Source organism: Sapajus apella, unplaced genomic scaffold, assembly GCF_009761245.1.
Source record: "Sapajus apella isolate SASKATOON/1434 unplaced genomic scaffold, GSC_monkey_1.0 scaffold24, whole genome shotgun sequence".
In the NCBI taxonomy this organism is placed as follows: Eukaryota; Metazoa; Chordata; class Mammalia; order Primates; family Cebidae; genus Sapajus; species Sapajus apella.
In genome coordinates this window covers 8343278-8369516 of record NW_022436964.1, presented here as the reverse complement: position 1 = coordinate 8369516, position 26239 = coordinate 8343278, and the positions used below count along the sequence as shown (strand labels likewise).

Below are 26239 nucleotides of genomic sequence, written 5' to 3'. Positions count from 1 at the left end.
AGTGAGCCAAGATGGCACCATTGCACTCCAGCCTGGGCAACAAGAGTGAAACTCTGTCTCAAAAAATAAAAATAAAAATAAAAAAATCAGTGATTTTCCAATGAATGTGCCATGAGCAATCCATAGATGTGTTGCCAAATCTTCATCAATCTATAAAATTAATTTTTGCCACATTGAGCATACACATTATTACTACTGGGCATTACTGGAATATTTAACAAGGAAGGATATGAGGTTCAGAATGTGTGCATGGTGAAGGAAAGGTACAAGAGAATTTGTCCTAAGTTAAACATAAGAGGTGCCGTGTTACATCACATTGGGTCCAGAGAAAGAGCATGTGGTTATCAGAACATGAAAGAACTTTGATCCATGCAAATATTAAGCTGGGGTGGTCAGGGCAATAAAATTTCTGCTCCAACAAGAAGGAAACAAAAGAACTGTGTGATCACTGTCGATAGTTTTATAGATGCCATAAAACTCTGTTATGTTTAGTAGCAACTGTGTTGCAATTAATACTGACTAGTTTGGTATGGTTTATAGCTTACTGACACTGAACTATGACGGGAACCAATTTTTTTTTTATTAGAGTTTAACGACCACAAAAGAAGCTGAGACCACCTATCCATAGGTGACAAGAAAAGAGGCTGTGGGACACACTGTTCAAATACCTGTTTTCTAGAAGTGTCCCCTAGGTGGCAAATACCCATCTGGAATGGGCAGCAGCAGTGGCTGACACACCAAAGACCCAGGATGAGAATCTCAGCCCTCTCTCTTTCTATCGGAGACATGGTTGAAAATTTATATGGAAAGAGCAAAGCAAAATGTAAATGAGGTTTTTAAAATTGTTATTTAAGGGCAATAAAATAATAACAATTTGAAATTTAAAAGATTCAGATTAAATTCTTCGTTTTCACCTTTGTCGGCCTAAAGTGCTGTTTGGTGTTTTGACAATGGATTGCTAACCTCTGTGAGGTTAAATCACTTTTGGATATTTAGATTTTGTAATTTCCTTCAAAAAAGGAAGACACTGTGCCCTACTGCTCTGGATATAGAATTCACCTCTGCAGCAAGCCTCATGCCTCTGTTCACCTGGGTGGATAGAGAAGCAAAGGCCATTTTCATCTATGTATGATTACACATAAATATTGAATTGTGTGCACATGCTGCCGAAGAGTGGAAACAAACACTGAATAACATATGAATACATTACAAGATATATTTTATATTTAACATTTTTCAAAAAACACCTCCTGCTGTTAAAGCCCATGCCCCATAAACATCTTCAGTAAAGCAGTGATAAAAGCAAGAATAACAACCCCCAAATGATAAATTGGTCAAATTTACAGAAGCCTAAATAAGCAGTGTTTTCCTTACCACTCAAATGCAGAGGTTACACACACGCTCACCAACTGCCCTTCTCCTTGTTTTAGATAATATAACAATGACTTCATTTGTGACAGAACTAAATATGAGTAAAAGCTATTAACCAAGGTCTAGTAGTTATCTTAACAAATATTTTAATTGAATGATGTTTCCACATATGACAGTATTGCATTAGGACTGCTTGAAAATATTCATTGCATGCAATTTAAAAAGTTTTTTCTCCCTTTGAAAAGGATAGCCTCAAGTGAAATTGATTAGCAGTAAAGAATATCAGAAGAATATATTTATGCCTTAGTCTATGTTTGGAATGCAAAATAGATCTAGAAAATTTGGCATGGATACAGCAATTCAACATCCCTTAGCAGATTATTAATGAAAAGTAATACGAAGTTAATTGGCAACTCTAATTTTTAAAAATGATTTCTTTTTTTTTTTTTGAGATGGAGTCTCGCTCTTGTTACCCAGGCTGGAGTGCAATGGCGCGATCTCAGCTCACCGCAACCTCCGCCTCCTGGGTTCAGGCAATTCTCCTGCCTCAGCCTCCTGAGTAGCTGGGATTACAGGCACGTGCCACCATGCCCAGCTGATTTTTTGTAGTTTTAGTAGAGACGGGGTTTCACCATATTGACCAGGATGGTCTCGATCTCTTGAACTCGTGATCCACCCGCCTCGGCTTCCCAAAGTGCTGGAAAAATGATTTCTTTAATAAGAGCTACTTCTACTAGGCCTTTCTTTTGAGATGAGTAACTCTATTTCAAATGTGTTATCGAAACCATTTGGAATCTAATCTAAAAAAGAACATACCTCTCTTTTAAATCTTACCAGGTTATAATGTATTAATTTCCACTTATTGTAAAAAAAAAAAAAAAAAAAACAAAAAAAAGTCTAAAGTAAACTCTGATAGCAACTACCTTATGGATATAATAATAAGTGTTATTAAATAGTTTCACATGATACAGAGCATTTTCTGCCATTTTTCTATAACTATAAGTGTTAAGAGTAACTTGAGAAGGAAGTAAAGCAGCAAAGCTCCTTGGTTAGTCAAAGCCATCAGTGCTGCACACAGACAATGTTCAGAATCTGACCTAGGGCATCAATAAAACAACTAAGCCATGGACTCTTACCATGACACACAAGCGTTATGTCATTAATGGAGCTTGGATTGTAGCAATGTATTCTTATAAGGTGACAAATTAACCATATGGCTACCTCGTAGATGACAAAACTAAAATATATTAAACTCTGTGGGGTAAATACACCCACAGGCAAATCTAATATACTGACATTTTTTAATACTAATTGAAGCTGATTGATTTACGTATTTTACGTTCTCATCTCCCGAAAATGATGTATTTAATGTTTTATTTTTAAACACAATTAAAAAATAATATATAAATATATACATACTGCAAATGTAATACAGATAACAAATTCATTTAAGCCCATTTATGCACATTAGTAACACACCATGTGGCAGAAAGACTAGGACTACTAGAAGACCCCTTGGCGATTTATTTTATATTAAATCCCTAATGGCCTCTCCTTATCTTTGCAAAAATATGCACGAAAGTCCAGACTATGCAGCCATTGAAATGAATGGTTATTTATTTGCTAAACGAGAACCCTATGTTTAATGTTCCTTAGACATAAGGTAGTCTGGAAAAGTCGCATTCCTACAGCTCCATACATCATTTATTTTACATACCCTAACTTCTCACAACAGGCAGCGGAAAAATATCTCTGAACAGCATTGTAAGTTGCTGAGATTTTTGTTTCCAATCCCATTACTGGAAGATTAAACGTTAACATGTTTACTTGCTTCTTTAGCAACAAAAACAAATTCATGTGCCATCTTGGTGCCTGACACATACATGATTATAAAATGGGAGAAAGTTTGCAAATATCCAAAACTAAAATCAAACAATGGATGAGTATCAGAAGTTCGAACTTACAAATTAATCTCAATTAAATACCAAAGAGAAAGCTTCATGTACTTTACATTTGTCTACCAAAAAAAAAGAAAAAAAGTACTAATAATTAGAAAGTTCTAAAAGTGTGTTCCTGCTCTTTCAAAAAATAAAGGCTTGGCTCCAAACATATCGGTTTTTAATATTCATGCTGGCATCAACACTTTCCTGTCAAGTGATTTTCTATAAAATCACTTGATTTTGGTTCACACAACCAAAATATTTCAGTTCTAGAGATATCCAATTATTTTCAGTTCCAGAGATATCCAATATTTTCAATTCCAGAGATATCCAATATTCACAGGTAACAGGAACATAAGCAAAACCACCTTGTTCGCTCTTTCCCTCAACGCTTCTCCATCTAATTTCTGACAGCCTCTGACAGCCAAAATCAAGAAGGTTTTCAAGGAGAAATTCCTTGTAAGATGGTGGGAGATTTAAAAGCAGTGTAATGAGATTTCATCTACTTCTTTAAAAATGTTGTGATATCATGGTCTCACACATCACTTCGGGAAGGGGTGATACATTGCCTCGGTGCTTCAACTAAACCCTCTAACAGAAGCATTTACAATGAAGCAAATACCTGGCATGGAAGAATGTGTGGAATGTGAAAAGGAACAAGATCACCTTCCTTTCCTGGAGGAAGCAGAAACCGATTTTTCTCTATAGGTATATAAGATAAGCAGAACAAACAGTACTTGTAAGGTGGTACAATTGCAGGATCACGCTATGGGGCTAATTCTTGCCCTGATCCTAGGTAAAAACTCAGGCAATCCCCATGATTTTTTTTGGATACTCTTAGTTAACGTAACTCCCCAGGCATTTCAATTCACAATATGGAGTCTCAATTTAGTAATCAAAATGTTCAACCCCAAGTCATAGTCAAAACTGCAATCTCAGAGAGGGTTCAGCTTCTCCCCTGTCCCAGCTAGGCTGGCTGCTGGTGGAAGGGGACCTGGTCTCTCTGCCTTTCATTCTTTCCCCACCTGTTCCTTCTATTCCTCATTGATCTTGCTAGCTGTAGATTGCTGACACACTTGGGTTGGAGCACAAGGAAGAGGGATGAGGTAAGAGGGGTAGAAAACTTAGCACTGCGCTGTTACTTTCTGGAGTCTGAAATATTAGACTGCCTGTTCTTCCAGGTCTTTACACTGACACTTTTTCTCATGGGTCACCTGTGGATCTGTCGCAGCTCTCATCTTACATCTCCCCTGGGGCCCTAGACAACTGGAATGCATTTCTATTCCTCCTTCCCCAGTCCTTGGGAAGCTGGCTCTGCCTCTCACTTCTCTCTGCTGAGATCTGCGTTGTGTTCACTCTAAGTCAGCCTCCTTGGATGAGATCTGAGAAAAATGCACACTGCCTCTCTCACACATGGCCCAGATCAGCCTGACTACGACTCGGACAATATTTCCATGGTGCAGGCTGCTCAGTGCAGCCACCTTTCTACATCCCACTGTGAAGCCAGCTAGTCGGCACAGTGCTTTCACTTTAGATTTCCACAAGCGAAGCACATGCCCACTGTGTCTGTCCCCCACACTGCATGGGGCACATGGGCCTCTCTTTGGTGCCCCTTCCAAATTATTACCCAGGCTTTGGTTGAGGGATTGATGCCCCCAACCCCTTCCTCACAGGGAACCCACTTGTTTCTAAATTTCCTTTTCTTTCCTATTTCCAAATTCCTGTCCTTTCTCCCTCTAAGAGGGTGAGAGTTTAAAAGCAGTGTAATGAGATTTCATCTACTTCTCTCAAAATGTGTCACAGTCTCACATCACTGGGAAGAGTGATCTATTGGCCTTGGTGCTTCAACATCATCTTCTAACAGAATGTCTCTCTGCACAGTGTCTTCCATCTGTCCCTCCAGAGACAGGCTTCACCTTCCTCCACCCTATTCTCTCCCACAAGCACAGTGGCTTTATGGACAGCACTGAGCCTCTTCTGGCTGCTGACTCCCTGTCAGTTTCAGCCAACAGAAAGCCCCAGTGGGTGCTGGGAAGGAAAAGAAGAGGGAGGGCAGCATGTTTCTTCCCACATTTCCTTTTGTTTGGGGTCAGCATGAACTTGACCATTCCTTGACCAAAGGCCCCGCTAGAGGTGATCCTTTCTTTTTGGCCATTTCCTCCAAGTTTTTTGAAATCTTCTCTCTTCCTTTTCCTTTCAGGCTTAAGGTGGTAACTTCCAGGATACTACCCTGTTCTTTGCAGTGTTCCTCTCACTGCCTTTATTTAATATAATGGGCCAGGTGCAGTGGCTCACGCTTGTAATTCCAGCACTTTGGGAGGCGGGTGGATCACCTGAGGTCAGGAGTTTGAGACCAGCCTGGCCAACATGGAGAAACCCCGTCTCTACTAAAAATACAAAAATTAGCCTGGCATGGTGGCATGTGCCACCCAGCTACTCAAAAGGCTTAGGCAGGAGAATTGCTTGAAACCAGGAGGCAGAGGTTGCAGTGAGTGGAGATCATGCCACTGCGCTCCAGCATGGAGAAGAGAGTGAGACTCTGTCTCAAAAATAAATAAATAAATAAATAAATAAACACACAAAATGGTTCACCTTATTAGACCTTCCTCAAATTGTCTTAACTGGATGGGCCATCTATTCCTGCTGGGACCCAGATGGATACTATCTTGTTAAAATATATTACCTTGAAATGTGCAGCATTATAATATTTCTCCCAACTCTTTTATACCGTAGTAAATATGAATTTACTCAGTTTCCTATTCCAGAGTTTTGAGCAAACATTTCTAACCTGATCATCCAAGTACATTTTTACTCTATGTAATTTCCTATTACTGTGAATTCTTGCAAATCCAAAGCAAATCATTATGAACCTTTTAAAAGCAGTTCAGAGGTTGGGTGCAGTGGCTCACTTTGGGAGGTTGAGGCATGAAGATCACTTAAGGCTAGGAGTTCAAGTCCATCCCCGACAACATAGTGAGACTCTCTATGTTGTCCAGGATGGTCCTGAACTTCCTCTCTAAAAAATAAAATAAAAAATTAGCTGGGGATGGTGGCACATGCTTGTTGTCCCAGCTACTCAGGAGGCTGAGTGAAAGGATAACTTGAGCACAGGAGTTTAAGGCTTCAGTGAGCTTTGATCACATCACTGCACTCCAGCCTGGGGGCCAGAGCAAGGCTCTGTCTCACAAAAACAAAAATAAAAGTAGTTCATAAAAACCTTCTATACTGCTGGGGATCTTTAAACCTGCAAAGAGAATATTAAATTCCTAGAGCCCTGGTCCTATTTCAGGAGTCAAGATTTATCAGTTAGATTAGAACTTGATTTCATCACTGTCCTTTCCCAATGCTCACTGATAATGTGACTCTTCTAACAGGCTTAAGAACACGTGATTCAGGACGGTCTTTACCTGAATAAAATCCAAGACAACGAAAACTGTGAACAAGTCACAAATACACGAGAAGCTAGGTAACAAAGACACAGTACTGTTTGGGGTTCTAACGGATTTTTTTTTTTTTTTTGAGACTGAGTCTCACTCTGCCGCCCAGGCTGGAGTGCAGTGGTGCAATATTGGCTCACTACAACCTCTGCCTCCTGGGTTCAAGCCACTCTCCCACCTCAGCCTCCCGAGTAGCTGGGACTACAGGTGCATGCCATCACCCCCAGCTAATTTTTTGTATTTTTAATAGAGACGGGGTTTCACCATGTTAGCCAGGATGGTCTCAATCTCCTGACCTAGTGATCTGCCTGCCTCGGCCTCCCAAAGTGCAGGGATTACAGGCATGAGCCACCGTGCCCAGCTTCTAATGGATTTTAAATGACCACAGATTATTTCCAGCTTCTCCCACCTGAAGTAGGCATCTCCTTCCTCACACTTTGTCTCACTGGCCCCATGACTTCCTTTGAAAGAAAGAACATGGTGTGATCTTGTGGGACTTCTGAGTCTCAAACCCCAAAGTTCTCACCTCTGACATCTTCAAAGGTTTTGTTCTCACATAAGAAGCCTGGGGTGAAAGACCACATGGGGCAAGAGATCCAGCTGCCCGGCCATTTGCTCCAGCCTTCCCACTGAGGCCCCACACATGCAAGTGAGGCCAGCCTGCACCAGCATCAGCCAGTCCAGCCTTCCCACTGAGGCCCCACCCACGCAAGTGAGGCCACCCTGCATCGGCCAGTCCTAGCCTGTCCTAGCCCCTGACTGCTGCCACATGAGTCAGCTCAGGCAAGACCAGCAGAATCAAGAGAATACTACGTTGTTTTGTGGTGTGGCTGGGCACGGTGGCTCACGCTTGTCATCCCAGCACTTTGAGAGGCTAAAGTGGGAGGATCACTTGAGGTCAGAGTTTGACAGCAGCATGGGCCACATAGGGAGACCTCATTTCTATAAATATATATTTTTTAATTAGTTGCTACTCAGAAGGCTGAGGTGGGAGGATCGTCAGAGCCTGGGAGGTCGAGGCTGCAGTGCACCATGATCACATCACTGCACTGGAATCTGTGTGACAGAGAGAGACTCTGTCTGAACAACAACAGCAGCAAAAACAACTGGTGTGGTTTGTTGTACAGCAATAGCTAACGCAACATGGACCTTCCTATCTCTCACACCAGAACACTAACTTGTGTCCACAGCTGGCTAATTTGTCCAGGCAGTTCCAGACAACTATGGACTAGGTAATTATCACTGGTAACAATTAATTGATTCTTCTGTGACCTAACATAGAATAACAAAGTAAGAATAGGACTTTTGAGTCAGATGTCCCTGGATTGGAATGCTACTTTCTGGTTTCAGCTAGTGTATTTGCTCTCTCTGAGTCATAATCATCTGTAAAGTAGATATAATCACCTATGTCATTAGAAAGGTGTCAGAATTTTAGAAGCTAATTAATGTACAGCACCTACTACTGTTCTTGGGAACGTAGTAGGTACTCAATGAATGGGAGTTCCCTTCCTCAGTATCTGTGTATATGCATGCATCCAAAAGCTGAAACCTGAATCAACTCTCTCTAAACCAGGGGTTCAAAGTGTGATCTCTGAACCAGCAGCATCAGCATCACCAAGGAACTTATTAGAAATATAAATTCTCAGGCCCCATTCCAGACCTATTGAGTCAGAAACCGTCGGAGTGGTAGATGGGGGCCTGGGAATCTGTGTTCTACCAAGCCCTCCAGGTGATTCTGATGCAAGCTAGACTTTAAAAATAACTACTCAGCTAATGGACATCAGGGTAAAAACAAGTAACACTTTGGGTATTTCTTCAGTTTGCACTTGGAAAAAATGCTTTTGGATACACTGTTACAGTGTGTTACCGGTCTGTACAGAAAGACTCTGACATTGTTTTCTGTCTGTAAACATTTTGGGGATAGGCAGTTTCAAATAATTCCTTTATTTATTTGACACTTATAAGGGGTTTACCCTGTGCCAAGCACCATTCTAAGTATTTTGCAAATATTAACCCATTTAATCCTCAGGACAATCCTTAGAAGTAGTTACTAGCACAATGCCACTTCATAAAGGGGACACACTGAGCTTAAGTAATTGGTAGAGAATCAGAAGCTAGTATGTGTCACAGCGAAGACTCCAACCCAAGTAGATTCCACACCCTTACCCACTACCTCATACACTCTCTCTCTTTCTCTCTCTCTCTGTGAGAGAGAGAGAGAGAGAGAGAGTGTGTGTGTGTGTGTGTGTGTGTGTGTGTGTGTGTGTGTGTGTCTCCCTCCCTCCCTCACTCTCTCTCGCTCTCTCTCTCTCTCTCTCTCTCTCAGACAAGGTCTTGCTTTGTTGCCGAGGGTGGAGTGCTGGAGTGCAATAGCATAACCACAGCTCACTGCAGCCTTAAACTCCTGGGCTCAAGTCCAGTCCCACCTCAGTCTGCCTCCAAAGTAGCTGGCACCACCATGTCTGGCTAATTTATTTTTTTTTTTTAAATTTTTTTTTGGTAACAATGGGATCTCCCTATATTGCCCAGGATGGCCTCAAACTCCTGGCCTCAAGTGATCCTTCCACCTCGGCCTCCCAAAGTGCTGGGATTATAGGTGTCAGCCACAATGCCTGGCCTCAACCTCCCTTTACTATGAGCTTTGCTTTCTGCGGACGAAGGGTCAGCAATTTGCAACATTTCACAAATTCCCTGGTGGTCAGCAACTACTCAGTATTTTACACCATTACATAATAAAGAGGTAATTATACAAATTATACAAAATAATGTCATATATTGGGGACTAGAGTTTATCTTTTACTTGAAGATTCAAACAGCAGAGTTGGAAAAACAGATTAATGCTCTTTCTTGAGCATCTATTTCATGTTTAATCCTGAGAAACACTCAGAATAGACACAGGGAGAGAGAAGGGACCAATGTGATGTTCATGGCATTTTCACAGACTGAGAAAACCCAGAGCTGGGACCAGGAAAAGGCCTTATGAATTCTTGTTTTGCACTGAGAGTGAGATTCCCTTTACAATTAGGAAGAATTAACTAAAGCTCTCCTCCCACTGGAGGCTGGGCAGCAGAACAAAATTATAAAACAATGGAGCACACACTGATGTCTATCTGTCATTTTCTCCATTAGAAAGACCTTACAGGCCAGGTAGTGGCTCACACCTGTAATCCCAACCCTTTGGGAGGTCAAAGTGGGCAGATCACCTGAGGTCAGGAGTTCAAAACCAGCCTGGCCAACATGGTGAAACCCTGTATCTACTAAAAATATAAAAATTAGCCTGGTATGGGGGAGGGTGCCTGTAATCCCAGCTACCTGGGAGGCTGAGGCAGGAGAATTGTGTGAACCTGGGAGGCAGAGGTTGAAGTGAGCCGAGATCACACCACTTCACTCCAGCCTGGGTGGCAAAGTGAGCAAAACTCTGTCAAAACAAAACAAAAAACTACAGCTTGTTTTGCTTTGTTTTAAATTTCTAACTTGATGAAAACTATGTGATGCTTATATTGTCTCTGCCACCAAACAAAAAGAACTGTTGACTTGGTTTCAAAGTTTCAAAAGTTATGAGGCACATTTTCTGTAACCTCATATTTCACATTGTATCATGTTAGGATGTTGTGTGGTGATATCCCAGCAAAAAGTGCCTTTTGGGTTCTCATGTGTCCTTCCCATCTCTCTTCCCCACGCTGAGTCCAGTTATGCCTCTGGAGCTCCTCCCAATGGTTCCAGGGATTTTAACCCTGATCTACATTTGAAGCTCTCAGCCTATGTTCCAGCTCCTCTGATACCCAAACTTTATTCTTGCTCCCCTCTCATCACCCAGCCTTCTCCATCTCCTTTACACTCTGAAATAATCTGTCAGAAGGTCCTCATCCTGCCGTGCTAGCTTATTCTGGATCAACAGACAAAAACTTCAGCTCTATCTCTGATGGATCTAGTAGGAGGAATCAGGCAAGAGCTTTACTAATTAACTGGACTCCACGGTCCCCCGACCACCAATCAGCCAATGGCAGGCATCCCAGTCACTGTCGTCGCCCTCGAAGTCCTGAATGCATGCCTGCCACAGCTTGTCCTACATTGCTCTTTATTCTCCCATTTGCACTCTTTCCCGTCTTTGTGCAGCATGAATCAACCCACCAGGTTTCCCAGAGCTTAATCCAGAATGGACACAAACACAAGGAGTAAGGCCATTTCACTGCTGCTCTTAACTCAACATCAATAACCATGCTCTCTCTCCTCTCCTAGTTCATATTCTTCTCTGTCCTGGAATGGTTTTCCTTTGCCACCCACCTTCTACCAGCCCCTCCCTCACAACGAACCTCGTTTACATGGCCAACTTCCACATGTCCTTTACATTTTAGTTTCAACATCATCTTCCGAAGGGAGCATTTTCTGATCTACCTCCCCTTCCCAAATCAGGCTATGCGCTTCTTTGGTACTGGTAGTGGCCCATCAGAGCCAATTATAATTACCAATCATTTTTAAGCTTAGGGAAGACAGAAAACATTGCATTGAAATATTCTGTCTCTATTTCAGGGACATAGTAGCTACTCTATTTTTTTTTTTTTTGTATTGAAGGGAGTGGGAGGGGGAGCTGCATAATGAGAAATTACTTAATTGGTACAATGTACAAGATTTGGGTGATGAATTAAAAGCCCTGACTCCACCATTATGTATGTAACAAAATTGTACTTGTAGCCCATAAATGCATAGGTATAAAAAAAGATTTAAAAATTTAAAAATGCTTGACGACAAATGACTATGTGGGGTTTTCTGGTTTTTGTTTTTTATTTGTTTGTTTGTTTTGATACACTTTCACTATTGTCACCCAGGCTGGAATGCAATCACACCATCTCGGCTCACCGCAATCTCCGTCTCCTGGGTCAAGTGATTCTCCTTCCTCAGCCTCCCGAGTAGCTGGGATTATAGGCATGCACCACCACACCCAGCTAATTTTGTATTTTTGGTAAAAACAGGGTTTCTCCAAGTTGGTCAGGCTGGTCTTGAACTCCCTACCTCAGGTGATCCACTGCCTCAGCCTCCCAAAGTGATGAGATTACAGGCGTGAGCCACCTAGTGACAAATGACTATGTTAATGGGTGATTAAGTGGGTGGGTAAAGTGAGTGCATGCATTCAAGCCCTCTTTGTCAACCCTGGTGTCCCAAGGACACATCAACTGGTCTGATGGGCTGTCGGCTGAGCGGGTGGTATCAATGACTGTAGTGTAGGTTGAGAGCTTCATTGTTTGAACTCCATGGGCAGGAAGGTTCAAAATGACTGTTTCCCTTTTGGTTTGAGATAAAAAGCAAGCATTGTTAAAAGCCAGAACAATGGAGAATCATCCACAGGTATGCTTGGCATACACATATGCAGAGAAATTGAAAACTAGATTTCATAATGATATCATGAAAATAATGTTAATCTAGAATGTTGAATGGCAAAATATAGGCACAAATCCTCACTGTCATGAACCACCTTTTCTAGAAGAGCCTTCTAAAGTTCATTTATAACATGAAAATAACAACAGATCTAGTTCAAAGGGTAGTCATAAGGTTCAATGAGAAAATAAAAATCAAATGTAAGGTATATACACTCAATAAAGGTATGATAGACATTCAATGAGTGTTGGCTACTATTACGTTCATTTGCTAAAATTAAAATTATTCAAGGTATTGACTAGCACCATGCTATGAATACAATAAGCAGTAAGTTATTCTTTTGAAGGAATGCAAGACAATAATGAATAACTAAACCCCAGTTCTAGCATCTTACCTGTTTTCCTGTTTCCACCACTAGGCGACACCACTGACCTATAATAACCCACTCTTTCCAACAGGCTCAGCACAGACATCCTCAGCCATCACTGTCGATTAAACAACAGCAAAAAAGATGTCTATCCTACACAGTAACTATCCTAAATTATTCCTTTTTTTTTTTACTCTTCTTATTTCTCTGAGTTGTCACTGGCTATGTGGTATACATTTGTCCTTTCATTTTAGTGTGTACTAAAAAAAAGTGTTTGTTACTTAGGGAATCAATTCAGTATTTATCATGCATGGGAAACGGGCACTCTAGCACAAATGTAGTCCACTGTTTCACTTTTACATAGATTTCTCTGTCACAAGGAAACGGAACAATTTTCCTCTCGTTTCACAGCCTGCTTTTCTATGACAAGTTGATACAATGTAGTAATTAACCATTAAAATATTGCATATGATTCACAGGAGCATTACAGACAAACTAATTTAAACCAAGGTCAGGTCTCCAAATCAGCAAAATAACTCTGAAGGGGGGGGAGAGAAAATAAATGAGAAGAAGTAAGCAACGGCTGCTATTAAAAGTAACGCTAGGCAGCTACAACTGGTCTGAGCACATTCCCAAAAATGTAATTAGCCAAATCCTTCCAGAAATTAAACCATCAAAATGACATTACAGTACACTTTAAAAATGTATTTACAGAGTGAAAGAGCAGTCATCCTAGCATATCACTATGTCCTGAGGGTTTCCCTTCTCATAAAGAAAAATGTAGACAGAATTAGATGTTGTGCTTATGAAGAAAGCTCAAATTGTCACATATATTTTGTAAAAAGCTACTTCTTAATTCCCTCAGCAGCGCTGAAGTTGAGAATGAATTAAATCAATAGGCTGGTTTCTGGTTTCTTTGTCCCCTTATGGGATGATTAAAATGACTAGAACCAAAGTCTACCGGTGACTTTTCCAAATACTAACAGTTGTTACAAGGCCGTGGATGAATACAGAGGTGCTGAGCTCTGCCAGCATCGTGCAGCTTGTTTCTCAGAAAGCCCGACCTTGAGACCCCATTTCCTTCATGAGTAAAGGGCCAAGTGATCTCCTCCTGCTCAAGGATTTCAATTTCTAGACCTTTTGAAGGTCTAGAAAAGTACAAATTTTATTTATATAAGGTGCAGTGATACACAAATCTATTCAATAGTGCTTTCTGACAACATGCACATTTCCTCAAAGGTGATTGTGAACTTAAAAGAGAGGTCCCAAATAAGGTGCCAGAAATAACCCCCATTTAATGGGAGAGCCTTGGGCACCTTGATGACATACGGAAAGACTGTTTTATAGTTTTTTAACCTGCATTATGAAGTTCCTGCAAGCAGAGGTAGTAGCCGTGAAGGATGGCGCTGTTTCTGAAAAGGAGCACGCGGACATATGGAAAAGGAAAAAAGCTGTGCAGAGTCTACTAAGAAAAGGAAAGACGGGAAGCGATCAAAGTGATACGGAAAATCCACGATGTCGTCCAAACGGTATTCTCAGAACTCACCGGTATAGTCCAGGATGGTGAAGGCTCGGGAGGAAAGTGATAATCCAGGATGCATCACTGCAGACAGCAAGCTCTGTGTCTCTGGTTGAATAGAGGAGAGTGGGGAAGACAGGGCTTCCCAGGCCCGAGCCCGAGTCCCCAGCATGCAGGACGACCAAGAAAGGGAGGCTGACGGTGGCTGTGATGTTTTGTGGCCAAAAAGAAAAGACTCCAAAGACTAATTATTTAATCTTATTTGTCCTTTAAACGCAACCTGTTATCTTAGCTGTGGCGGGGGGTGGTGTCCCACTTTCTCTTAACCTGAATTAAAAGGGGTAACTATTGGGAATATGACACCATTGGCCAAAGTACACGAAGCCAGCTAAGTAAATTATGAATCAGAAATCAAGGTTCTCCTTTCTTCCTGATGGTTAAAAAACAATGAAAATTTGTTTTACATTAAAAAAAAAACTAGAGCACTTCAACTACGATATCTCACGAAGAGCTATACTTCCACTACACACAAATGGTGGGCATGCTAAAATTCCAGTGATCTCATGTTTATGCCCAAAACACACAAACTGCACACCAGCAGCCCCTGTGTATGCCAGACTGTGGTGGGCAAATAACAGAAGGATTTATAGAAGAGAATGTGGCCAGAAGTGACGTTCTCTTGATGGCCACCTTCAACTCCATCCCTCCCTAGATACGCATGTGTCTCTGCACATCAAGAATTGGAGTCTAATTCTCAATGCTGTGCCAGAGCTGCTGTGTAACTGTTGGCAATTTTCAGGCAGTTTGCAAACCCGTTATTTACAAGTTATACACAGTCATCATAAAAATTAAATTATATAATTTACGTTAAGTAAATTAGATTAAAAACAAAAATAATGCATTCTCAAAACTCATCCCTTCCTAATGATGCCATTACATCTACTGTTATCAATGTTCTTGGGGCCATTTACATATAGTAGAAAGGCTATATAATATGCTTCTCGCTCACTGTAACCTCTGCCTCCCAGGTTCAAGCAATTCTCCTGTCTCGGCCTCCCAAGTAGCTGGGATTACAGGTGCCTGCCACCACGCCTGGCTAACTTTTCATATTTTTAGTAGAGATAGCATGTCGCCACGTCGGTCAGGCTGGCCTCAAATTCCTGACCTCAGGTGATCCACCCTCCTCGGCCTTCCAAAGTGCTGGGATTACAGGCATGAGCCACTGTGCCCGGCCACATACTGTATATATCCTTTGTATCAGTAATATGTATGAGTGGGTTTTTTTTTTTTTTTGAGAACCTGTTGTTAAACATTTACTAGCACACCACTGCTGATTCCCCTTATAATCAATCTGGGCTGCTCTTAAGGACTCACATGAATAATAGAATATGCTGGTAGTGATATTCCGAGACACTTGAGGTTAGGTCACGAGAAGAATTGCAACTTCCACCTAAGTCTCTCAGAAAACTTGTGGCACTCTCCTGTAGCATTCTTTCTCAGAACCTAAGTGTTATGCTCTCAGGAGCCCAAGCCAGGTAACAAGTACCAACTGAGTTCCCAGTTGACTACCATCTGAACACAACTGCAGGAGAGACTCTGAGCAAGAACTCTTCAGCCAAGCCCCCTAAAAACCCATAAAACTAGCAGAGATAATGATAGGTGGTTTTAAGCCTGTAGGTTTTGGGGGTAACTTGCTATATAGCAATAGACAACTGAAATATCATTTTATTATGGGGAGGAGACAGTGAGGGGGTAGTTAATTGGGCCCATTGCATCAAGATCCCAGGAATCCAAGGTTGGGGTATTGCAGTCCTGGTTAGTTCCCTGCCGGTAATGCAAAAAACACACACACAGGCATGCTAGAGGTGGGGACTTAATGAAAAGGGGGAGTGGTTATGAATAATACATATCCATATCTGCATGTAACTCTGAATCACATAACACCTTTCTCTACATGCATCAAATAAAACACCATCTAATGAAACACTAACTCTTCTTTGTTCACTCAGTCACTCACCAGTCAACCACATTTGGGCTTCCTAGAATGGGATGCATCGCCTCCCACAGTTCTCCTCTCTTCTACATGAAATCAAATAGCTATATTTGTGGCTAGTGTCACTAAACTTCCCTGTAGCCTGTTGATGAAGTCATATCCTCATCGTTTCATGTTTCACCGTTTCATTCCTATTTCACAGTTGCCAAGGAGAGTCAGTGGGGATTTCTGGGCCCTAAAGGGAGTTGATATCTGGGGAGGATCTGTGTTTCAAATACCCACCCCACCCCACCCCGATCTCCTCTAACTGCTCTGTGTGAATGCATTTTTATCAGTGTTTCAGGGGAGGAGAAAGATCCAGAGTACTTCCCTATGCCAAAGAAAGCATGAATGCAGAATGCGTAATTTCATGATCTCTAAACCTTGGATCCCTGCTTGTCTGAGTCCATAAGGCTGCAGTAACAAAACACCTTAGACTGCGTAATTTATAAGTAATAGACATGTATTTCTCATAGTTCTAGAGGCTGGGAAATCCAAGATCAAGGAGCCAGCAGAACTGGTGTATGGTGAGAGCCTGTCCCTCCTAAGTGGCACCTTCTCACTGCATCTTCACATTGCAAAAGGGACAAACATGTGCCCTCAAGCCCTCAAACCATTCATGAGGGCAGGACGCTAATGACCTAATCACCTCCGTAGGGCCCTACCACTTAGTACAAATTAACTGGGGATTAAATTTCAATGTATAAATTTTGGAGGGGCACAAATATTCACATCATAACAGTGCTTATATAATCCCTGTTGCAAAATCACGGTTAGAAAAAGTACTCAGGCATTTTGCACCACTTAGGGACATAATGTTTATTTACAGAGAATCATAACTAGATAGACTAAGTTTTGTGATTCATTTAAGTCCATTTGAAACTGACCAACAGGTAAAGCAGAGAAAAGTTGTCAACAGAACACCAAGTTGTCTCCAACTTGAGTTTGGCTGGAGATACAAAATAAGAATTCTGCCGGGCGCAGTGGCTCACGCCTATAATCCCAACATTTTGGGAGGCTGAAATAGGTGGATCACCTGAGTTCAAGAGTTTGAGACCAGCCTGGCCAACATGATGAAACCCCATCTTTACTAAAATTATAAAAAATTAGCCGGGCAGGTGGTGGGCACCTGTAATCCCAGCTACTCAGGAGGCTGAGGAAGGAGAAACACTTAAACCTGAGAGGCCGAGATCACACCACTGCACTCTAGCCTGAGCAACAAGAATGAAACTCCAGCTTAAAAAAAAAAGAATCTATTGTAAGGCATTTCTAGGTAAAGAGATTTTGCAGACTATTTTTTGACATCTGCAGAAGTCACTACTACATATAAACTGTAAACATTCTAAATATTATCAGCTTCATCCACTTAGTACAATTTTCCAAAGACAAAGTGCTACTGCTGCTGATATGATAAACTATTTTTTACATAGGGATTTTTTATTCTTTCATCTCATCACCAAGAACCACTCATAGCTCAATAGGAACAAAAGTTCACTTTTCTGGGTCCATATTTCACTCCTTCATCCTGCCAGTGTCCTCAGGAAGCTAGGAATTGTCAGTTCTAAATTAGTTTCAAATTGTAATTCACACTTCAAATGCCTCACGCCGACTGTTAAATCCACACAATCAGTTACCTAACCGTATTTGTCATTTACTTTAAAGGCTTTTGGACTTTTCAACCAACTATGAACTGAGAACTCCTAATACCTCAGTTACTTGGGGTTTGATTATTGAGCAACCATAGTGCTCAAAACTAATGCTGTTTTCAACAAAAAAAATCTCTACTATCAAAAATTTTCAGTAACTGACTAAGATGCTCTGTATTTTGAACACAAATTTTAAAAAGTTAAATCACAGCAAGGAAAACCAGAACATCCACATCCTTGAATTCTGGAGACAGTCTGAGAAAAAAAAAAACAGACTTTTTCCTTCCTACACAGTCTGTCCTATCCAACCCCTGGTTCCATAATCCTTTTTCCTATAACTTTTATCTACTTGACTCATCATGCCAAATCTTCTCTATATCAGGCGCCAATACTTAGCTTCACTATGAGCACCTAGAACTTGGACGATATTTATAGTTCAAAAATTAAAATGATTTTTTCAGGAAGCAAAGATGTGAAGACTAAGAGGAAGGAAGTTCGGTACAAAGAGTAGGGAAAGAAGAGTGCTGGCCAAGGATTGCTTCGAGATGTCTAGGTTGTCTGACACCCTGAGTTTGGGGCAATGACTGATAGCCGATGACTTACTAGTGAACCCCTGAGTGGGCTCAAATTCTAATTAGTCTTCCAAGCTGGCGCTATGTTCCAAGCTATAGACACAGGGCTAGAACAGGACTGGCCTGAGATTTTGGTGCTGGCTCTGCAGATTAGAAAAATCATTTAACCTCTCTAGATTCCAGTGTTCTTATCTCTAAGATAGAGATTGTGGCAGACACTGGCTAATTATTTTCCAAATTGTTTCCTTTTTGTGCGCATACCTATTAGACTGCATTTTTCAGCCTCCCTCCAGTTAGAAGTGACCGTGTGACTGAGCCAACGAAATGAGAGCAGAAGTGAGGAGGGTCACATCCAGACCATAAAAAACTACCCCCGTGGCCCTCCAAGCTCTTCTCCCTGTTGGCAGACAAAATGGAGATGTCCTCCCGGGCAACCTTGGAAGCCACGTGTTGAAGATGGTCTCTGAATCACCCCTGGCCACCTGACTGGGAACACCACATAGGATTGTTACACAAGTAAAAAAATAAACAATTCTGGGTTGAGTCACTGAGACTTGTGGTTTATCTGTTCCAGCTGCTGGAGCTACCTTTACCAATACAGGGGTGATCATAATACCTCTTACAGGGATGATTAAGTGAGATAACGCTTGCTCAACTGTCAGGTACACAGTAAGAACTCACCATCAACTGTCAACTCTTATTATTGTAGCAAGGAAGAGTTGACAGAGCTGAATCCAGAAAGAAATGGAAGCACTCAGGATTTAGAACCTGGAGGACAGTTTTCACGTATTTCTATTAGTTAGGCAAAATGGCTTTGAAAAGTCATCTTTTCAAAATATTTCAATATGTGAATCATATGCTCATCAATATGCTAATGATTTACTAATGATTTGCTAATATGCTAATCGATATGCTATGGTTAGCTAACCATATTGAAATATTTTGAAAAGGTGGACTGGTTCAAGACCAGTTCAAAGATAACATATGCTCCCCAAGAAAGGTATGCGCTCTTTCACAAAATAAGATAGTAAAATACAGGTACTTTCATCTTGGCCTTCAAAAAACTCCAAGCTTAATAAGAAATCATGTTGTGTGCCTAAAACTGGTAAATCAGATTGCAGACTGGTGTGCTAAGTCTTAAATCCTTGGTTATAGTGGGTCACGTATGCTTCACTGAGGCCTGAGTAAACATCCCCTTTTGTCAGGCAGGACTTTAGCAGTGATCTTGGGAATTCATTCTGGTCTGTGCTCTGAATGCTAAGGGAAAACGTTGGTATTTTACCCTAGGCAGCACTCCAAGGTGCGCCATGGCTAGTAATCTCTGTGCAGGGCAGGATGAGTCAGTGGCCTCTGAGTCACTTTAAAGAATGCATCCCAGGCTTCAAACAGCAAAGCAGCTGGTCGTGAGGCGGTCTGAGGCCCCGAGCACAGCAGAACAGCCCAGAATCAAAGAGAGAAAACGGCCCTGAACAATTCTCTCAGACTCCAGCTCTGAAGAAAGGAGACAAAATGCCAACAGCTGAAAGTCCTCACCATTGCTCATTTAAAGGAAATTGATATAAAATAAAAATGTGGGAGCAACAGATAAAATATGCTTCCCAGGCAGCAGGTTCATACAGGCAATCTTAAAATTATAAGTTTCATTCTTTTACGTTGTCTGAAAGATGACTACTTTCACAATAGTATGCATTAGGGGTTGAATTTTGTCCCACAAAAAGTTTTATGTTGAAGTCCTAACTCTTGGCAGCTCAAGATGTGACCTTATTTGCAAATAGGCTTGTTGTAGACATAGTACACTAAGGTGAGGCCAGGCGTGGTGGCTCATGCCTGTAATCCCAGCACTTTGAGAGGCCAGGGTGGGTTGATTGCTTGAGCCCAGGAGTTTGAGACCAGCTTTGGGCAATATGGCAAACCCCATCTTTACAAAAAATGCAAAAATTAGCCAGGTGTGGTAATGAACATGTGTAGTCCCAGCTACTCAGGAGGATCAGGTGGGAGGATCCCTTGAGGCCAGGAGGTGGAGGCTACAATAAGCCTTGATCATGCCACCACACTACAGCCTGGGCAACCAGGCAAGACCCTGTCCCAAAAAATAAATACATAGACAAACAAAGATGAGATTATTAGATGGGTCCTAATCTATTATGCATCCTTATGAAAAAGGGAAATTTGAACACAGAGACATGCATAGAGGGAAGGTGATGTGAAGATGAAGGCAGAGATCCAGGTGATGCTTCTATGTACCAAAACACCAATGATTACCAGTAAACCATCAGAAGCTAGGGGACAGGCATGGAACAGATTCTCTCCCACCGCCCTGGAAAGGAACTTATCCTACCAACACCTTGATCTTGGACTTCTTGCCTCTAGAGCTATGAGACAATAAATTTCTATTTTTTCAGTCACCTGGTTTGTGGTGAGCCCTAGCACACTGATAGAGCACATACACAAGAATAAATCATACTGCAACTGATCATAAAAAGTGATCAAGTCAGGGCATGGTTATTATCCTTCCTGACTAAAGATGCTAATAATGACTAACAGCCTTTTGGGGGATGCTTAAAGAAGGTGTAATAACATTTGGTGTTAGCAAGGGAACCATTTATGTACTGCCGTGAGCAACCTTGCTTCAGTGGCACTTCATTAGAATGAAAAAATGTTTCTTCCCCTTAACATTTTAATATACTGCTTTACTAGGGAGTAAACTAGGCCCAAGAAGTATAATCATTACCAGTTCTGCTGACAAGGGAGTAAAGGCAAAGTTTGCTCTTTGATACCCATAAATTCTCTTCTGATGATCAGATCAACAAGCAACAGAAAGGCCTCAAAGGATCAGGTGTAACAAGAATCAACAAAGTGGATTCCAATATGTCACGTGCATTATCCCACAATATGCCTGCTACTTTCAGACTTGGAATGGCCTGGAGGCCACGTGAAACGAGACTGCAGTTCTCTTTTCAAACAGTCCTCTCTGTAAGAAGGGCTGCCCCTCTAGCGATGCGTCTGATGAGGCCATTTCTACCCACCGCCCCTCAAAATCTCATCCATTCTGACTTCCTATACTGAGCAAAGCACTGAAACTCTGTATAATTGTAATTCATTGCTTTTTATGTATTTCATTCAGCAGCTTATATAACCTTGATTAGGTTACAATGAATATTTGTGAGTTAACTACAATAAAAATGAGAGTCAAAGGGTTTAGAAGCTTTCATCTTATCAGAGTGCCAGAGAACCTGTAAGGAAGTGGTGTTTACCTCCCAAACTCAATGGTTCCCTCTGAAGAGCATGCTGTGTAAGTTACAGGGAGATAAATCTTTCTAATTTTCTGAATATTTCCACCCAAGAAAGTTAATTGGGTCATCAGTCGAATAAAGGTTGTGACTTATACAACGGTGGAATCACACACTGCAAAAAACCATCGAAAATGCAAGGAATCTTCATTCCCTTATGCCTGACATGCTGCAGACCCTACAGTTGATTTCTTCCAGTGACAACACCTAGCTAACTACTCTGCAAAGCCTCCCACTCCATTTTTGGAGAGCAGGATAAGCATACTGTCTATAAATATGTGGGCCCTTTTTTATCTGCCTGATGTCGTCCTTCAGCCACAGTTATCTGGAAGAAATTGGCTGGGAAAGGAAAAAGTAGGCTGCCTTGGATGCCTAGCTAAGTGGCTTTACTTTCCTAGCTGATTTCTTAAAATCCAAAAGGGAAAAAAAAATCAGATAGCAAAGGGACAAACTGCAAACACCAATAAGTATCAACTAAATATTTGCATTTACTAAGCATCTACTATGTGCCCAACACTGCGACAGAAAAGTGGAGAGAGATAGAAGTCAAGGATACCATCAGTACCCTCAATTAATTTTAAATACTGTCTGACCATGATTAAATATATTAAACAAGTTCAAAATCAATGGAAGATATGATGTAGAGAGTGAAGTCCTAAGCTGGTCACCTAAACTACATTCAGTAAGAGTTCAGAGGGTGGTAATAAAAAATGGTGAATTTGTAAGTGTCATCATGCCTTGGTTGACTATGCTTTGGAGGATGAGCAAGATTTGGAAAGTCATAGGAACTAAGAAGGTTGCTTTGAGAATATACCTAGATTCAAAGATCAATTATACAACTGTTCCAAAACCCACAAAATAAGATTGTGAGGATTCTGTCAATATTTTTTTTAAGTGAGGTAAATGGGAATGAGAAAGGAATGCTGAAATATAATCAAATATTAGTAGGGATTGGGAAAATATCACTGCATCACAGAGCAATCTACAGAGAAAATTAAACTCTGACATTAACTTGGGAATTTTTCCAGCAGACAGATTGGATAACTGATTTGCATTTTTTTCTTTCAAGGAAGATACAGGATGTTACTAGGAAGTTTTTTTTTTTCCTACTTCTCAGTCATCTTTAATATCCCCATTATGCAAAAGTGAAAAGTTCTCATTCAGCCGATAGAAGTTTAAACTGTGTACCCTTCTTTATTATATATAAATGTCCTTCTCCTTTCCTCCCAGATCACATAACATTTCCAGAGATGTACTTAACCACCTGATTAATTACTGGACCTCTGTAAATTGCTTTCAAGATTAAGATGATTTTTTTGTCACTTATTCTGCTTGATAGGCATTTATGGTTTAACACATCTGACAACGCCATTTGCATACCCCTATAATATAAATGGAGGTACATTAAAGCTACGGTAAGTCCATAATATTAACAGCCTTAAAATAATTTGCTAACCATAGACAGTTCCCTAAGCAATTACAAGATGTTCTATGTTAATTTAGGAAGGAATTCCAAACAAAGCATTTAAAACCTAATAAGATGCCATTAAATGAAGGAAGACAGAAGAGGGGGGTGAAGAGAAAGAAAACCCTAAGGCTTGAACTAGTAGAAATGATTCTCAGAGCTACTGACCCTTGCAAGAGCCACGTTTTCCTTGGGTTTTTAGGCACAAAGCAGAGTTCTAATTGATGGTGATTATATAGTTACAACATCACAAATTGAATATATTTCTTGAATTGATTCACATCAATATCTAATCATATGGAGCATTTATCAGTTTGAAAGTCCATAGAAACAGTTGAGTCGATTTATCAAGCACAAACAATGTGAACATGCTCTGTAAACTGTGAGGTGCCACAAAACGTCACAGTCTGCCTCTTAGTTTTCATACAGATCTATAAGTTAAATTACAATGTTTATCAACTGGAAATAAATTGGACAAAATGATCACAGAAAAAAAAAAGCACCTGGCTTGCTCTTGGGTTTTCTGAGGATGTAGACACCAAGACAAGTGCCTGCTATTCTGGAGAAATATACACATTGATATAGTCACCATCACCACGAGAAAAAAATAATAATAAACCCGGTCCAAGGGCTCACACCAGTAATCCCAGCACTTTGGGAGGCCGAGGCGGATCATTTGAGGCCAGGAGTTCAAGACCAGCTTGACCAACATGGTGAAACCCCGCTTCTACTAAAATACAAAAATTAGCTAGGTGTAGTGGCTGGTGCCTGTAATCCCAGCTACTCAGGAGGCTGAAGCAGGAGAATCGCTTGAACCCAGGAGGCAGAGGTTGCAGTGAGCCGAGATGATGCCACTGTACTCCAGCCTGGATGACAGAGCAAGACTCCATCTCAAAAACAATTTTTAAAAAAATAAAAAACACAAAAAGAATAGCAACAAACAATTCTATAAACCAAAAGACAAACTCCTATAGAGCATATTTTATCTCCATAAACTCGAGAGTTAAGTGCTTCAACCAAAGGTAGATAACCTGATAAAGATCAACCAAAGGTAGATAACCAATAAAGACAATACAGCAGTAAAGAAATACACAGACTTCTACAAAAGCACAAATGTTCCTCTGTAAAATATAGTTCCCATTAGTTGGGTTAATTAAGATTAACATACAAGTCACTGAAAGCCCCCAAAGCAGACAAAAGATAATTCACCAAGGAAACATACAAAGACAAGAGTAGCAGTCACTCTGAGTCATTCAGTTAACAGATTGGAAAGAGGTTCCTTATTAATACTTGAGTTGCTGCCATTTACTATCAAAATGGCATGCATCCAGACAGTTTTCAAGATCAAAAGACAACTTTTTTTTTTAAAGAAAAGCTCTATGAACAATACAGGGTGGTACACAGAAAATATGGAAGTGAACCTAATCACACATATCATAATTGCTATTAAACAGGTTAAATATATACCCACATCTGAAAGTTTGTATTCTAGGCTTTGTTTTACCAAGATGAATGAAAGAGCATTCATCTTGAGAACCCACGTTTGGCATTTTTCATTGTTGAGCATAGTGTTTTCACCCAAATAATAACCTGCCAGTATATTCCAAGTCAAATATATCACAAAGGTGCAAAGGACTACCACAGGCTTATCCAATGGAGAGAGTTATCTTCCAGTTGCTCAGACTGCAATTGTGAGAAATCGATCATTGCTGAAAATGCATTCCCAGCCTTACCTCGAGGTTCATGCTCACAGTACTAATGGCCACTTTTATTTCTCCATCTGACAATTCCTTCAGATCTTTCAACATTGTCTGTTCGATACTTAAACCTGTGGATGACAGGAAAAAAACACCATGTCATACTTGAGGGATTTTTTTTTTTTTTGGTAATATCAAGGGATATTTAATTTACTCTGTAAATTTCATTCTTTTCCCCTCAAATGTCACTTTTATCCACAATAAATACACATACATTAAGGCAATAATCACATCACATTTGCATCAGTTAGGATCCCAATAGAAAAAATGCACCTCTTTTGCTGCAAAAGCAGGCGTGTTAATGGCAGGACACTTATAGAGATGTGGGCTGGATGAGAAAGTGAATAAAAGATGATGAGGCACCCAGAGATTAGCAAAGGAACACGGGAAAAAAACACATCTGGAACTGGAGAAGATGGGCTGCAGAAACTACCACCAAAGCAGGAGGAAGGCAGGGAAGATCCACCACAGTCTCATTCTTCTCCTTGCCCCCATCCCTACCTGTTCCTAACTCTTCCTGTTGGTCAAACTCAACCAGAAGCCAGTGTAGTGGGAGCCCATAAGATTAAATACTTAGGGTCCACCTCTGGAGGCCCAGATCAGACAAGGGCAGGGAATGAATGGGTGGAGGTGGGCCAACGAAGAAAAATTAGCATCACCATGCAAACTATTTAAATAATACCAAACACAGCCAAAACCGGCTTTCAGGCTGCATTTAGGTAAGCCCCCATATTTTCCAGAATAATTTCATTCAAAATGCACTTTATACATGTGACTCATAAGACTATCATAATTAAGTTGCTTACCCTCATAATAGGCTCTGACAATGGAGTTATTAAATTCCCTAATTAATGGAAGTAATAATCCAGAATGGATAAATTATCCAGAACTGCATAGTCGTAGTCAGTTGACCAATGGGACTCAATGAAATCTATCACAGTAAAGCAGCAAAGGATCTGGCTTGACATTTAATTCTCACACTACAGTATTACATCTGATTAGGCCTACTCTCTTGGGAAGAATATCTATAGTAAAGCCTAGTAAAGCACTGCAATTTTCCCAGAGGTATGTTAAGACATCAGAGACCATTGCTTGCTCTAACCACTCAGAACACTCTGTCAATCACAGTAGCATGGGGAAACAGACTGGCACTGAATATTTTTGACTCGAAGATTGAAAAGCCACAATCTTTCACAATGCAGCATAAAATGATTTATAGAACACCCTGTGACATAACAGTTGGGTGTCATTGTGAAAATGAATGACAAAATGCATCTGCTTGTACAGCATACACACACGTACACTCACAGCTATGTATACATAACAGAAGGTGCAAGGGACACTGTGAGGGCCCCACCCCATTTCTTCAGATTTTCCCATCCCAGGGCACCTAGCACGATGCTCCACCACCAGCACCTGTCTCTCTTTTCCTGAGGGCTTTCTGTGGCCACCAGAGCCTGCGCTGGAGAA

At 40.9% G+C, this 26239-nt stretch overlaps 1 protein-coding gene across 18 annotated transcripts in view; it reads right to left on the bottom strand.

Annotated features, from left to right (window-relative positions):
- Positions 1-26239, bottom strand: part of PRUNE2 (prune homolog 2 with BCH domain) — a 307395-nt gene that overhangs the window by 198842 nt on the left and 82314 nt on the right. For all 18 annotated transcript variants that reach the window (XM_032290660.1, XM_032290671.1, XM_032290665.1 and 15 more), the window contains exon 6: positions 24746-24840. In XM_032290660.1, the coding sequence (XP_032146551.1) occupies positions 24746-24840 (95 nt within the window). The remainder of the gene's footprint in view (positions 1-24745; positions 24841-26239) is intronic.